Source organism: Callospermophilus lateralis, chromosome 2 (assembly GCF_048772815.1).
Source record: "Callospermophilus lateralis isolate mCalLat2 chromosome 2, mCalLat2.hap1, whole genome shotgun sequence".
NCBI lineage: Eukaryota > Metazoa > Chordata > Mammalia > Rodentia > Sciuridae > Callospermophilus > Callospermophilus lateralis.
The window spans coordinates 177,973,651-177,990,101 of NC_135306.1; the positions used below are offsets into that span (position 1 = coordinate 177,973,651).

General features: G+C 42.1%; 1 protein-coding gene across 5 annotated transcripts in view; it reads right to left on the bottom strand.

Moving 5' to 3' along the window:
- Positions 1-3,867: 3,867 nt before the first annotated feature.
- Positions 3,868-16,451, bottom strand: part of Mpped2 (metallophosphoesterase domain containing 2) — a 167,652-nt gene continuing 155,068 nt past the window's right edge. For all 5 annotated transcript variants that reach the window (XM_076844295.2, XM_076844292.2, XM_076844291.2 and 2 more), the window contains 3 exons: positions 10,816-10,931; positions 7,968-8,081; positions 3,868-5,305 (listed from right to left, as the gene is read on the bottom strand). In XM_076844295.2, coding sequence (XP_076700410.1) covers positions 5,187-5,305; positions 7,968-8,081; positions 10,816-10,931 — 349 coding nt within the window. In that variant the 3' untranslated portion in view covers positions 3,868-5,186. The remainder of the gene's footprint in view (positions 5,306-7,967; positions 8,082-10,815; positions 10,932-16,451) is intronic.

Here is a 16,451-nt window from a genome sequence, read left to right on the forward strand (position 1 = left end):
GTTGCAGGCAGACTCGTTTAAGGGAGAGAGCAAACTCGGCAGAAGATTCTGAGGTTTCCTTCACAGATTGGTGGCTTGTTCTGTACTACAAAATCATATTATATCCGGCCCAGACTGATCTTTCCATCTTGATTCTTCCTGAAGGTCAGGCTGAAAAATAGTCATGCTCCCGAATTGAGAATCCAAATGACAATATGGAATTCTGTCTTTGATTTGCTATGTGACTGGGTGTGCCACCAACCCTCTCCGAACCTCTCATGATCGGCAGAGACTGATTGTTGTGTGGGTACCAGGGAAGAGTGGGGCTTCTCCGGGAAGCTTTGGAATCTGTTTTTTCTCTTCCTGGAAAAGCAGGATAGGCCAGTTGAGAGGAAGTGGGTATTTAGAAAAGGAAAGAAAGCAGCAGCTTGAACACTCTGGAAGAGCCATGCCAGGGAGATGACACTCAGCAGCCCTGCTACTTCACTACAGGAAGGGGGAGACACATTTTTGTATTAAGAGGAGGTTTCTAGAAGTTTTCAAGGAGGTTTCCTGAAGCTTTCCATGAAACCCATGGTTAAGACTCTCCAATCCTAAAACCCTTCCTACATCTGTTTTTTTTTTTTTTTTTTTTGGAAATACCTTTATTTTGTTTATTTATTTTTATGTGGTGCTGAGGATCAAACCCAGTGCCTAACACATGTGAGGCAAGCATTCTACTGCGGAGCCACCACCCCAGCCCCCCTACATCTGTTTTAACCAGCTTTTTCACTGCTGTGACTAAAGGATCTGACCAGCCAAACTGTAGAGGAGGTTAGAGTTTATTTGGGGGCTCGTGGTTTCAGAGGTCTTAGTCCACCGAAGGGTAACTCCATTCCTCAGAGCTCAAGGTGTGGATGAACATCATGGCAGGATAAACTGGTACAGGGAAGCAGCTCATATCATAATGGTCCAGAAGCAGAGAAAGAGAGAGACTCCACTCTCCAGATACAAATATATACCCAAAGCCAAGCCCCAATTCCCACTTCCTCCAGCCACACCCTACCACTTCCGTTACCACTCAATCCCTATCAGGGGATTAAATCACTGATTGGGTTAAGACTCTCACAACCCAATCATTTCTCCTCTGAACCTTCTTGCATTGTCTCACAGGTGAGCTTTTTGGGAGACACCTCACACACATACAAACCATAACAACATCCGACGGCTTCCTACCCATATCCAATAGTGTTTCCATATGCTTCAGCTTATGGTCAAATTCTTCAAGTAGAGCTCAGTTCACTTTTGTTTTAAACAAAAAGTTCCTAAAAACTTTTAGGAAAATGGGAATAGAATATTAAATGATACTGGAAAATCAAGACAATATAAGGATGTTAAAAGCCTCCACTAAAGCTGCACATCCTTGCAGAGTGAGAATGGGGGACGAGGGCATGATTCTGGGGCACAGCAAGTGTTTCATCTGCAATCAACAAATCCTAAATCCTCCCAGCTTCCGATTCTTCCTACTTAAGGAGTCACAGTATTTATTTCCTTCAGCGATGGAGACAAGACAGGCTTAACATTGACCACCTGTCAGAATAACAGCAACTTGTCTCTTGAAGGGATTTCAGGATCCCCCTAATATCTTTATAAAACAAAAGGAGATTACAAGAAAATATACAGGAAAAAACTTCACTAATTGAAGTAGAAGGATGTGGTGGGATGGAGAGGGAAAATTCCAAGGGGAGAAAGATGCTTCAGGAAAGATCTGTGGGTGCCACTTTAAGCAACTTGAAAGAGTAGGGACCCCTTCCCATTTGGAGATTAAAAGGGATTTTGCAAAATATAATACCCAAACTCGGAAGTCAGTTTTCCTTATCTGCCTCTTAGAAATGCCCTTGGGATTCTTCATATTTCTAGGGCGGGAAGTGTGTTACAGATCCTAAGAATGCACACAAGCATGCTATCTCTGACACAGTGCCACCTGGTGCTCTCCAGGGTGAGAAGTCAACAGACAGGATCTTGCCTGGAGAATCTCAAGACACACAGCAGGGGTAACCGCTAACTATACGCCAGGCAGTGATCTCCATGTATGAACTCATATGACACAACTTCCTCCTCATTATCACCGCCCTATTTATGGAGAAAGCGAGCACCCAGGTGCAGGAAGCCACACTAATCCATGGTGGAGGTGGGATGTGGGCTGGCCCACTGGCCCTAGGGTCTCTGCTCTTATCCAAGGCACCGTGCCGGATCTGAGGAAGTGATCCAGCTTGATATTGTTGGAAAGCTGCTTGCAAGGTACTCCAGTGGGTTCCTATGTGAGGGACAGGAAATGCCCGGGCTGCACCAGTTTATATCAGCCCTCAAAGGCATTCACTTAACCCATGGAAGCAGGGGGTGATAGAAAGGGTATGTGCTGTGGAGTCAGACAGACCGGATTTTGAACCTTACATTTTCCTAAGGGAAATTATTTGGTTGGGGGAGGAATACTTTCCTATCTATAAAGTGGGGCTTATGTGATTTCCCCCAGGATTTTGTGAAGATTAGAAATAAAATCTGAAACCTGCTCAGCAGAGTGCCTGGTGATAGAAGGATAGAAAGGACCTGATTTATAAGAGCTATTTTGATTGTTTCCTTGTTAGCAGGCCTAATGGAGAGAACTTTAGGTTTTTGAACAGTCTTCTATGGATTTCCTGGAGGCAGTTCACGCACATGGAATTGTGGCCTGGCCAAAGGAATCTCTGTCCATGAGCCAGGCTACCCTATGGATTTAGTAGACTGTATTGCTTCCTGTTCCCACATAATGGAAAGCAATTTTAGTAAGTGCTCAGCTTAATTAGTTTGTGTCCAGACTGGTTTGCACACTTGTCATGGTGATCATGCACCTATTTCTAGAGAGCTTGCTTTTTGAGACATCTGAGCCTACCTCCTGGTACAAGAGCCAGGTGAAATTTCCATCCAGCAGTCTAGTTCTTCCAGCCTTGCAGAAAGGGGATTGAAGTTAATACTCTCTTTTACTGAGGTAGCAGGTCAAAGGAAGGATGTAAACTTCTTTCAGAACCTACATTGGCCCATACCACACGATCATGGACCTCTTCTCCTTGGTAAGCTTGAACATCTTCTCTGCAAGCTTAGACTAATGTCCACCACAGGCTCTGTGTGGCATCCAAGATGCTTAATAAATGTTAACAACTACAATGGGCCATGATGATTAAATGTGAATCTGAGCTGAAATTCAGGCCTAGTACTTTGTCTCTGCTGGGAGTGACACGGAGAATTCCTTTTAGGAATTGCACCAAAGGATCCACGTGTAGGAAGATGTATCCAAATGCTATCCAAGAGGCATTGACTGAGAAGTAGACTTTGGAGATCACTGCAGATATACTGCCTTTCTTCAATGGTCCTTCCAGAAAAAATAAAAAAGACAGGCATTATCCTACCCCACTGCCTGCCCCTTCCTGGATGCCAAAGCATTTTGTTGTTGGATATCATTTCAAGAAAACAACAGAGATGGGGAGATGGGGTCTGCCAATGGGGACAAATGAGAATGTGCAGTGATTACTCTATCATTATCGGCTTCCGCATAAATACACCTGAAATAGCATCCACATACGCAGTCACCCTATTCCCTCAAACCTTACAACGGCCAAAGATGAAATCTGCACCCTCTGAAATCTACAGCAAGACAGATGACAGCACAATGGAAGGAAAGACTACACCCAGGTCTTATTGACCTACCTGCCAGCCTGTGCGTGGTGGGTAATAAAAGTTTATTGAAAATTAGGGAAAAAATCACGTATTTTAATTATTCTAAAAGGGATTATGGTGTAGCATATGAAGAACCTCCCCTCTCCTCCACAGGACAAAACTACCACCCTTCCACCAGCCAACTCTCCAAACAGCACAGATTTAAAAATCTTGCAATTTTATTTGCATATAAAGGCCGCTAGATATAGAATATCACAATAAATTTAAAGAAACAACAGCTTTCCTAAATTTCAAGGTAACATAAAATAGAATAAAGCTCAACAGCATTTACAATGGGAAAACAGAAATGACTATTAGCGACAATATTTTGTGCTAGCGAAGATTGCATCGACACACAGTGCAAAATGGGAGAGGGGGGAGAGGAAGTAAGAAGACAATTCAGGGCATTTAAATAGAAAGGACAACTAAGCCTTATTTTAGTTAGCTTCCATTGCATCCATTTAATTCTATACACGCTTGTAACTGTACCTAGATTTAACTCAAGCTCTTTAAGACCTTGAGTTCTGAGAAAATATGTCAGTTCCTTCGGACTTCTGAGGTGCAGCCACACAGCATCCCACCGCAGTTGTACTGTCCTTGGCAATGTTAAACTCCTAACTTAGAGTACACACAAAAAAAATACTTATATATATATAAACCCATACTGAAAAGGAGTCTGCACACTCTTTTTTTTTGTTTGTTATTTTACTGCATGAAATACCTGCTCTTTACAGGTTCCATTTCCATATTTTTAAAGCTAAAATAATTTAAAAGAAACAAACAAACAATGAGACCTTGTAAAACCACGATATGGATCTCACTAGCTAAGCCATCCTTTAAATGAGGGCTGTTGTCTTCCCTTGACACACGTCTTCTTTCCAGCAAGAATGTGACTAGAAGGCTTTTCCATACCTACTTCAGTTGAGAAGATTGTTTTAAATCAGGGCCACATCTGCAAAAACGAAGCATTACCAAGAATACGACAACAACAAAACATTAAAAAATAAAATACTTATAACAATACTCAAACAGTTGTGCAAATCTGGGTGGTTTTTAAAACACTGTCTACCTGTTTCCATTTTTTTTTTTCTTTTTCTTCCAGCTTAAAGCATATTAAAATAAGACTTCTTTCACTTTTTAAAAGAAAGCTTGGCTGTCCTTTGGCGAACACTAACAATTTACAATGGCGTGGCCTTTGAAAAATCAGAAGTCATTTTACAAATTCACAATGCTCCTTTGATTTCCAATGGGTGCCCCATTTAGAAATAATAATAATAATAATAATATAATAATAATAATAATAATAAAGAAGAAGAAGCACAACCTCTAGCATCATTTTTTTGTTGTTGTTTGTTTCGACAATTTACAAAAAGAACTCACAGCATTTGGAAATAAACAAGTAAGAGAATGTAAGTTTATAATTAGAAAAATGGCAGTTTGTAGACCTTCCCTCATATTCCAATAAGATAGTTAGAGCTTCAGGAACCTTGTGGGTTCGGAAGGTCAAATATAATCGGAGGGTTGGTCGGTTGAAAGCTGACTGTACATGTTGAGGCATTGATGTACGTTGTGTAGCCATCGGTCATGATGCCGTAACCTGTGGGGAGATGGTGTCACAGTTACTGTAATGTATACAAATGATGGTGGCTGAACGCGGGGCCGTCAGGCAAGGAAAACAAGAAAGCCTTTGTCAGTGGGGCAGCGAGTTGAAATTCAGTTGAGCCTGCCTGCCCAGATCCGACGACTTTCAGGAGCTGATGTCTGATTTTATCCTATTTTCTTTAAAGGGTGGGGGGGAATTCTCCACTTCAACAAAGAGTGATTCTTTTTTTTTTTTTTTTTTTTTTCTTATTTAAACACTAGACTTTTCAGGGAATGACTGTGATTTCTTTAGTAGGGAGAATAAAGAAAAATATTGACCCCCCCCCTTTTAAAAATAGCATTTTCACTTCAAAGCCCTGGTATGAACTATTGAGTTCTAGGGAAGGAAGTGAGTAATGTAGGAGTAACTCCTCAGGGACAAACAGACCAAATTCCAAGTAGGCTTCAGGGCAGGTGAAGGGAAAGAACTCTGGGAGTTGGGAGATGTGGATACTGGGCTTCCATTTCTATGAGATAAACTTTCTCTGTGAGAGTTAACCACAGGTAATTTTACCTTGAGTTCTGTGGCTTTGAAGCGGAGTTGCATTTCAAAGTTTCATTCAAAAGCATCTACTAATCAACTGCCCAAGTGATGTACAGAAACATCACCATAGGCCACTGTTTCCTGAGCTTACCTGAGCACTAGATCCAGCAAAATCAATCCCTGGCTGCAGTAGAAACCTCTTGGAAGTGACCTATTGAAACCAAGCTAAGAAAACTTCCCTGGAACTCTGGCATGTATGCTTCTTTTATAATTTTATATGATTAATTTTAGGATGTTTGGAAGTTTATACATTTCCCTGGATACCATCTATTTGCTCTCCAGCTTTTGCAACTAAGTTTGCAATTCTATATCGATATCAGACTCTTAAGGCATGTAAAAATATAGGCATGAAGAAATAAAATTACCAGGATTTAGAGAAATCACTGATAAGGTTCTTTTTTTCCATTTGCTAAAATTTCTGCAAGTAAGCCTGTGGAGAGCTTAATGAGGGTCAATGGAAAAATCTCTTAAGAAAAGAAAAGAGGCATTTAAAATGTGCACTGTTTAGTTCTGGGGTCATAAAGTCTTGTTATCTCTCTCCATCAAGAGGTTGGTATTTGCCCTCTCTCTGCCCTCTTCAGCTGTCTTAAGTGAATAAAGGCGAGACAAGTTTATTTGAATATGATCTCCTCCCTTTTAAGCTAGTTTATTATTTTGAGACTTTAGTGGAATTCCCCAATTGTCTGGATAGTTTAAAGCTAATTAATGATTTAAATTTTAAAAAGTGTGTGTGTGTGGGGGGGTGGAATGCAAATTCAAAGGAATGCTGCAGGAATTCAAACCAGTTTTCAAGATAATGGTCCCCCTAAAATGCAATTGAGATATGAGGTCCCATCTCTGGTCTCCCCTCCCTGCATCATATCATAGAGAAGTACCCTCCTTTGTGGAGTCAGAGGAGTTGATGTCTGCTGCTGCCTGCTTTGGGGGAGCTGCATCCCTCCTTCCAGTCACTCAGCTGGTGCCTGTACTTGGAGCAAGCTGAATTTTCTCTGGCCTCAGTAGGATGATTTTCAATATGCTCTTTATTACCTGCATAACCAGGAAGCCACTGGATTTGTGGACTTGGAAAAGCAAACTTTGTTTTTTGCTTCGTCAGGCACATAGCCTTATACACCTCAACTTGACTGCAGCTTCATAAATTATTGCAGGGAGCAGCTGCAAGCAGGATCCGGGGAGAATATGGCGGCTGCCCACATAAACGCACCCTTTGCACATAAACATGTGTCCCTGGCAGAGCCTGTGAGCTCAGAAAACCTAAGGCCTGCTGAAGGAGGGCTTTGTGTCTGCACAAAAGTCCAGTTACCTCTGGTTTGAAAAAGGCAAGAGAAGCAAACAAAACCCAGAGCCAGCCCTGAAACCTCCTGTGAGGCTTCAGCTCTGTGATCCTGACTCAGTTTACCTTGAAAGGCAGAAAATGGCAACTGGACCAGTTCCCTAATATTTAGGGGGAGATTTAATTACTGTGTTTAATCTCAGCCTGAGCTCATTGTGCCGTTGACTTCTGAGAAGTCTGAAACAGTTTTCTGAGGTTAGCAAGGGAAACATCCATCTTCAAATGTGCTGGTTCCTTCTGCTTCTGTTGTATATCCTTTATTGCAGGGCCACAGTTATTTTTCAGAGAACGCCTTGTCTTCCTGGGTCTTTTTATGCATTTCATATGAAACATAATATTTATAGGTAGGCATGAACTATAAAAGCTTTAAATAGCTTCTAATATCCAGGGCATTTCTTCTAACTCTCTTAAAGAGAAAATTTGTCTTTACGTACCTCAGGCTTGCATTGCCGCAGTGATTATCAAATATTCCTCGTTACAGCCCTGAGATTCTAAGCTGCCTGGGGGAATGCTGGGTTTGTGGTAAGGTGGGACAGACAGGGTTCCTATGCTCTACTCTCTGTGAAAGAGAGCAAGCAGTTCCATATGAAATATTTATCAGCTTTATGTGCAGATTTTTCTCATAAGATTTCATCTTATTAAAGGATTCCACTGCCAAAATGTTTAAAAACCACTGCTCTAGTTATTCCCAATCTAGCTAAGGTCTTCCTTTGCATGAGTCATGAATCCCTTTTTTCTTACCTTCATGAATTCCACCAAACACATGGAGCTTGGGTCGGACTCGCCTCTGGACCGTGTTTAACAGCTCTACACAGCCCACCCTTTGAAGCTCCTTTGGAACCCAGTCTCGAAAACCTAAGGGTGAAATGCAATCAATACTCTTAATTTTCTCTCTTCAGGTAAGGTTTCATTTAGACTTTCAGGAAGCCATAACTCACAGAAGGATTATTACATTATCTGTAATCCCAGCCTCTCCATTAAAGCTCACAATGGCTTTTAAGAAACTTTTCACTCGTCGCTTTGTCTTCTTTAGGTTCTTGATTTTTTTTTCCATCCCCCCGCCCCCGATGGTTAATTAACATTTTTTTTTCCTGTAAGGAATTTGATTTATTCAGCCATGGGTTTCAAATCTTCTTCATGGGGCTCAAATGACATTTATTCATTTATTCCCGGCAGCCCTATAATATCTCTTTCTCCCTCGATTCAGTTACTTTCTTTTTTAAATTTTATCTTTCTTATACTTTCTGAGAGCAGTTTACTTACAAAATGGTTCAGAGACAGAACAGGGAGGGACTATCTGTGAACTGGACACAAGCTCCCTTGCTCTCTTTAAAGATGTCAGCTCTTAACCCTTGAGGGTTCCCGTGACCAGTGCTTTGGAATGCCCATTGCTTCTCCATTCTATGGCAACAGGCAACAATATGACCTCGTGATGGCATCCAGCAAGTTGGGGCTAATTGACTACTTTTAAAGTAAAAGCCACTTAGTACTACGCTTAATGCAGGAAATCTATAAAAACGGACATCAATTATAGCAAAAGTCAGCTATCTGGATGATTATGGTCTGAAATGAAATCTATACACCCCAGCAGGATGGAGCATGAGGAAGGCAGGTGGGATGAAAGGCTAAATCATAATCTGTGGGAATCCATTTCATGGTTCCATTAGGTTATTTCTACTGTTTAGAAAGGACTGGGCAGAAAGAGGCAGCTTTCTGCTTTCTTTGGTCAAACTGTAGACATGAATATTTAGTGTCTCTGTAAAGACAGGTTCCCCGGGTGTGGGAAGTGACTGGAGAATCTGGGAAGAACATCAGATGAAAGTGGAGGTTCCTGGTAAAAATCAAACCAGGATGTTCAAAACTTTTTAACAAGAGGGGAAAACCCTAAATCCACAGTGACTGGTATATTATCTCATGGATGTGTTTTTCTTGAACGGTTTGATAAAATTTGTGAATTAACTTTTCAATTCAAAGTCACATTCTAAGTAATACTTATAGTCCAGTAAATGTTTCTATACTGAAGATGCCCAAAGCCTTTACAATAAACAGCCAAAGGAATATCATGACCACATCCGATTAGATTAGGCTGCTCAGGCAGACGGATAAAGTTGGATGGGATAGCAGCTCTGTAGGGTTAGTTACTCAGGTACCTTCACTGGGTAACGAACACTGATAAGAGTATTTAGCTAGCAAATTAACAATTGAGCGAGTGTAAGTGGTTGTCAAATGGGAAATTAATTGATTATGGCTTGATAAAGGCTATCACCAAGTAAAACCTTTGAAAACATGGATGGGGTAATATGGAGAAGGGATAAGCTTGAGGGCAGTGATTCCGCCTGTAACACTTCCACGTCTGCAACTGGCTCCTCTTCCCTAGCTTCTCCATCATTGAAATGAGCCACCATGGCCTACCTATGTTCTCGTCCTCCCTTTCCCTCTTTGCAAACCATGGAATGCTCCCCTCCTAAAGGAAAGATAGCAGCGCCAAAATGGCTTGGAGGAGATCTACAAAGATCAAATTTGCATTGGGGATGAATATGAGAAAGTTTTATTTTTTAGGCTGACAGAGGAGGGAGGGAACACGGATAACAATCCCACACCAAGAAATATCGTGAGGATCATTTAGATTTGCATGACTCCCCGCTCTCAAAACAAGATTATCAAGAAAACTCTTTTAGTACTGTACAATCAAAAATAGATAACAAGAGTAGATTTCCTGTCATGTTTCTTTTACCACAATAATAATAATAATAATTAAAAAGACACCCCCACCCCCATTTAAAGTGAAACATCTGAGTTTTCTGAGTGCACCTTAGATGGAGAGTAGGGTCCTTGCACAAGGACCTGAGTAGATGGGGGACCAGATGGTAGGTCCTGGTTGAAAAATATTCTATGGCTAAGTCAAACCCTAACAAGCTCATGAATAGTTAAGGATAATTATATAAATCAATAATCATCTTCTGGCCCATAATCTGGGACCCTAGGGGATGGCTTTGAAGCACACAGACAATATAAACCTGGCTGCAGCCCCAAGGTGCCTATAGAATGAGTATCCTTAAGTAACTTTCAACCTAAGTCCTTACTGAACACTTTAACTTAAAAAAAAAAAAAGTCTTTTCTCATATAATCAGCTCAAATGTTAAACTTTAAAGATCCCCCAGGTTCCAGCATTATGTGGAAAAGTAAAATGAGCTCCTTTGAACAAAAGTTTCCATCATTTCATTGCCATTCAAAAGCCCTGTGATTGGTAGGTCCATGTCTTCTTTCCGTTCCCCACTCCCCCTTACTCCAAAGTGAATACAGTTCTTAAAATAAATTATCAAGCTCAAAAGACTGTGGGGCTCCATACTCATTTGATTTTTCCCTGACTCAACTAAATCAAAAAATTTAATTTCACGAACACCTGTAAGCCTTGCAGAACTGCTGAGTTTAATTATCATACTGGGTTTCTTTAAAGACATTGACTTTTTCTTTTTGTATTCACAATTTTTTTTTTGGAGGAAAATGATTATGTCCCTAAAGCATTATTCATTATGCTTGGGAAAAAAGTCATCTCCTGGGACAAAAGGATAACCTTTACTTTACTCACCTAGAGGAGGTCCATGTGTCATGAGGATGTCGATGCCCTCAGGGATGAGATTCCACTTGTCCAGTAGAGACTGACCTCTGGGGAGGTTAAAGCCCCATCCGTTAAACCACGGGGTCCTTTGGGGGAGATAATGCACATGGTATCAGGCCAGCACAGACACATCTCCATTCTACAATATTTCTCTTTCGCACATTCCCCCACGGTTTGCATTGCTCTCTTTTCTCTTTTTGATGGTTGGCCCTGGCAGCAGGATGCTTTTTTGTTGACTGCTTCAAAACCAATCCATTTGAAAGCAAGCGTGGAGCCTACGAATTGTTCCACTAGAAAGGGGCACAGGAGCCTTTACAGTGGAGACTTTCCCAGCAGGCCTCTATCAAAATCTTGACAATGCTTTGTCTTCCCCCAAATCTCAGTGCTTCCTAAGATACCCGGCCCTGATCCAAAGCATTTCCAGCCTTCCTGTAGTGCCTCAGAACTAAGAAATTCCGTCAGTACTCCTTGACCCTCCCCATCACTATAGAAGTACTTCACCAGAAAGATTCTTACTAAAGTCTTCCGAGAAAAAGGACAAGGGATTTGAGGCAAATTCTGTGTCCACTGAGATGTCATGAATACTCAGGACTGAAACTACTGAAAAAATATGGGGACATTCCAAAGTAAAAAAAGGGTCACAGTGAACAAAAGACAAATAAGGAACTGGGGAACAAACCTGACCAAGTTACACTGTTATACTGTGTGCACGTACAAATATGTCACAAAAAATTCCACCATTATGTTTAATTCTAAGGCATAAGAAAAATGCGAATGAGGAATTTTCTTCCTGCCACCAAAGGGAAGATTTGGGGACATCACTGGTCACTCTGGAATCCACTCCCCTGACAGTGATTGTGATACTGGAACTTCTGCTTCGGGAATGAGTTTTTCAGCAGGGAATAGGATGAGAGTCTCTGTCCATCTGATGAATGTTCTAATTAGGGCTGAGAATGTCTCATTTATAAACGTGCCATTTATAATTATGGGAGAATGATCATTTTTTTCTTCTCTATGAAGACTATAACATTAGTATAACGCAGTTCCTAGTACTGTCCTATTCCCAAATGTCTACATATAACCAGTACTTTTTTTGAAACAAGTTTCTTGTTTTGTAGGGGAATTCCCATTTGCCAGGGCATGCGTTTAAAAGACACTTTTATGGCTAAGCCAAACTTCCTCTTTTGGCTTAACCTGCCCTTCCATGCCTACTGAAAGAGGTGACCTAAAGGGCTAAGGGAAATGTTAAAGATCTTCCCTGTCCATGTGCTTGGTGTGACCTTCCTGTGTCCTTGATGGGACAGCTGAAGCATGCTGACTTCAGGCTGGGTTTGGCTCCCTCAGGAGAACTCAGACTCAGAGGCTTACCTCAAGGCCAGCAGTCCCTCCCCAGGGGATCTGGTCTGTCCCAGGGGATGAAGTGTCCTTGAGGGGACCTCAGGTCATGCAGGTTGTTAGAAGGGAACTTTCTTTGTTCTCACTTTCATGGGGAATAAGACTTTGGAGTCTCACCAAGGAGAGGACACTCTGCCTGGGACTCCTCAGTGGGGACCCTGCAGAGTTGCCTTGGGAATCCCCAGCTACATGACTTCAGGTGCTGGAGTTTCCCTGATCTGGGGATGTGTTTTCTTCTCTTTCTCTCTTACCTATCGCTTTTGCTTTTGTTCTTGCTTCCATATTATCACTCAAATAAATGCCAGCTTGTATAAAGAGAGTGCTGCTGTCTATCAGATCTGACTTGCCAAATTCAGCAGCTACACACACAACTCTAACCTCGCTCTTCTCAGCTAATCAAACAGGTGGTGTCTTCTTATGTAAAGACAATCATTGGCCAGATTAATGGAATTCTCTTAAGAATCTGGATTCAGAAACAGTGGCCGAGAATTCATTGGGTGATGGACATAGGTAGTTGAGGCCAGAGACAGAAGGTCAGGAAGTTATGTCAAAATCTACATTCCAGGTGAGAACCTCCATTCCTGCAGAGATGGTGGAGAAAGTTCCAGAAAGAGGAGACTGTGTGGCCCAGGTAGAGAGAGAAATCAAGAAAGTATCTGACTTATGTCCGAACTACTTTCCAAACCCCTGTGCCATGCTCAGGGAGTTTACTTATAATAACAAATGCTAATCATCATGGTGACAGCTGTCCTTTATTGTGTCAAGGCACTATTCTAAGTACTTCATTTGTATTAACACATTTAAATCTTGCAACAAACTCCAGGTGGGTACCTTTATAATACCCATATTATAGATGAGAAAACGGATGCACAGAGAGGTCAAGTAAATACAACCAATAACTTGGTTCCGAATCCCATACTCTTACCCATTACACAACTCCTCTTCTTGGATACTACCTGAATTAACTTACTACTTGTCCTGGGTGAGCCTCTTCTAACTCTTTCAAGTTCGAAAGTCTTGTGGCTTGGAGCCAAATAATATGCCAATTTCATGGTTCTGAAGTCCAGCAATAACATGGTGGAGTAGACACCTGCTGTTTCTATAGACTGAGATCTTTTTCTTCTTCTTCTGGTGACAACATCTGAATTTCCTTTGGGAGCCACCTCCTCCCTAACTCAGTACATAAGCTTCTGGCAAGGCTCACACCATTCTTTCCCTTGGAGATGAAGCAAGTATTGTATCTCTCTAAACACAATTTGTTTAGGGATGTACATGTGACTAAGCTGGGTCAATGAGAGTCATCCTCACCATTTTATTGGTGCTGGCTAAGAAAAAAAAAAAAAATCCTGGTTTCTTCTCTGGCATCTTCCGTCTCAAGAACTATGTAAGCCTGGAACTGCCTGGGAGCTGTCTTAGCCTTTGCTTGAGAATCAAACCCAAGAAAGAGAGGACTCTGGTGACCTGGCTGGACATATGGATCTAGCTATGTCGGATGATGCCAGTGGAACTTTCCCAAGTAGCCGAGGCAATAAAATCCTTTCCTCTTTATTAGCTTGTGTTAGGTCTTATTTCTTGCAACTGAAAGAGTCTTACTACCTATACTTATTGTATGTGGTATGAAAATGGCCTAGGTACTTGTGGTAGGCAATAGTGTCTCTTACCCTAACAAAGAGGTCCATTTGTGACCCCTGGAACCTGTGAATATATTACCATACATGGCAAAGGGGAATTTAGCTGACCTTAAAATAGACAGATTACCTTGGAGTACTCAGTATTCCGTTGGCTCTGATGTTATTTTATTTGAGTGAGGGTTGAACCCGCAAAGGTGCCTAATAGTGGAACAGGGAGGGCAGAGGAGATCAGAGTGAAGCAATGTGACAAGATTCAACCCACTTTCACTAGTGGTGAGGATGGTGGGAGACCACCAGTAGCCACGGAAAGTGGGGGGCCTCTAGATGCTGAAAAAACTAAGGATAAAAAACAAATTCTCACAGAGACCTCCAGAAAGGAACACAACCCCGCCAACGCCTGGATTTTTGTCCAGTCAGAACAGCATCAGATTGCTGACCGTCGCTTTTTCTAAGGTAAATGTGTGTTCTGTGAAGCTACTGCATTTGAGTTGACTTGTTACAGCGGAAACAGACATGAATACAGTCAGTGCCTACCACGTTTCTGAGGCTATCCTGCACAGGGGCTGTGAGTGGCACTGGGCCCCCCCTTGGCACATGCTCAATCCACGCAGTCCATCCACAGCGGCCTGCCGTGTTCCACTACCTGCACTGCTCCTGGAATCCTTAGAAAGCAAGGCTCCTTTTGGAATCCCAGCCTGCTGGGGCAGCCCCAGCCTCGCAGGCCTGGGGAGAAGGCCAGGAGACCCTTTCAGAACTGCATTCATCATCTCGCTCGCTCCAGTCTTCTAGCACTTCCTGCCTTCAGCTTCTCAAACATTTTCATCAGAGTCTAAAATACAGCTTTCTCCGTTTGGATGCCCATCCTCCAATTTACAGTGACTCCCTTCCAAGATTTGTCTTAAAAGTTAAAAGCAAAACAAAACAGAATAACAACTTCAGAAACTAATGAAAATCCAGTAAGCGTTTTGGCAGGGGAAAGACAGAGAGAAAAATAAGCAAAAACATCTGCTTTTCTAAATTTTGGAAAACAAGCTTCTGGGGCCACGGTTCTTATTTGGATGGCAAATAAAGACGTGTTTGAAAGCACACCCAAGTTGTCGCTGCAAAGAGGGGCTCTGGTGTTATTTTATTTGAGTGGGGGTTGAACCCAGGTGTGCTATACCACAGAGCCACATCCCTAGCCCTTTTTATTTTTTATTTTCAGACAGGGTCTTGCTAAGTTGCTGAGGGCCTCGCTGAGTTGTTCAGGCTGGCCCCAAACTTGTGATCCTCCCGCCTCAGCCTCCTAAGTTGCTGGGATTTCAGGAGTGTAGCACTGTGCCCAATGTAGGGCTTTGGTTTTGCTGAAGACAGGCAGCTCTGGGGTCCTAGGACAGGAGGTCCTTCCAGAGTCACAGCAAAATACAACCCCCCCCCCCCAGTTTTCCCTTGTAAGATTTTCCCTCAGAAGTCCATAGTCATATTCCCCCAGAGGATGTTCAGTTTTATAAGTTCTCAGTAAAAGATTAAGACAAACTCGTGGTTTATAGATAACCCAAATTTCACTTTGTTAATGTTAACCCTTGTGGCAAAATCCAGACGTTTCTAAGTTCAGGATCACATTTTAAAATGTCTGTTTTTTATTTCAACTCAAACTTGTATCTGTGTGAGAGGGAGAGCAGTTAAGTCATAGGAAAAGGAACATGATTTATCAAGTCCCTGATATGCTCTACACAGAAGATTTTACATAGACCATTGAATTTCAGTTCCTCATCACAATCCTTAAGCCATGTTTTATCACTCTATATTTAGATAAAAACCTAAAATCAGTGATAACCATGTAACTTGTCCAGTGAGTAAGATCTGAACCCAGACCTGCTGTTTACAAAGCCTATTCTTGTCTTGCACAAAGCTGACAAAAATCTTTTAGCCCAATGTCAGTTTGGCTCTTAATATATAAAGTAAAAACATGGCTGTTCCATACAGTCTCCTAGGCTGAGCACTGTACAATTCCACAAAGTACCATGGGATTGGGCAACCAAAGTAGCCTTAAATAAAAACAGTGTGCCAGGCCTGTCAGGGGTGCAGGGGGCTTGATATTTCTCTACAGAGGTAAGGCTTTTCATAGAGAGTGGCAATTCCACATTGCACTAGGAAAAGCAGCCCAGTGATGGGTTCCAGAATTATCCCACATTGATTTAATAAATGGGGCATACAGAAGTGGAAAGACCTTTATTCTCCTTCTGGCCTCATTTCATGAACCCACTTGCACCTTAGATGAGAGAAAGACTTTCTTTGGGCTAGTTTCCTCATCGGAGAAATGAACAAATCGGTGGCCTCAATTATGGGATTTCAAGATTGCCTTTAGGTTGTGCAAATCTTATGAGAAGCCCATATGCAAATCAGGGAAAAGGAGAGGCCCTGGTACCAGGGAATGGGAGGAAGGAACTCAGAGCCTGCTCATTCAACCCGCCCTCGCACCCTCCCCCTCCCAGGCCCAACCAGGCCTCTTGACCAGAGAAGCTGGCCAAACCTGGAACTTGATGATCTTTCTATGATCTCAAAATTCTAACATTTTATCCTTCTGTGCCGATGATCGGG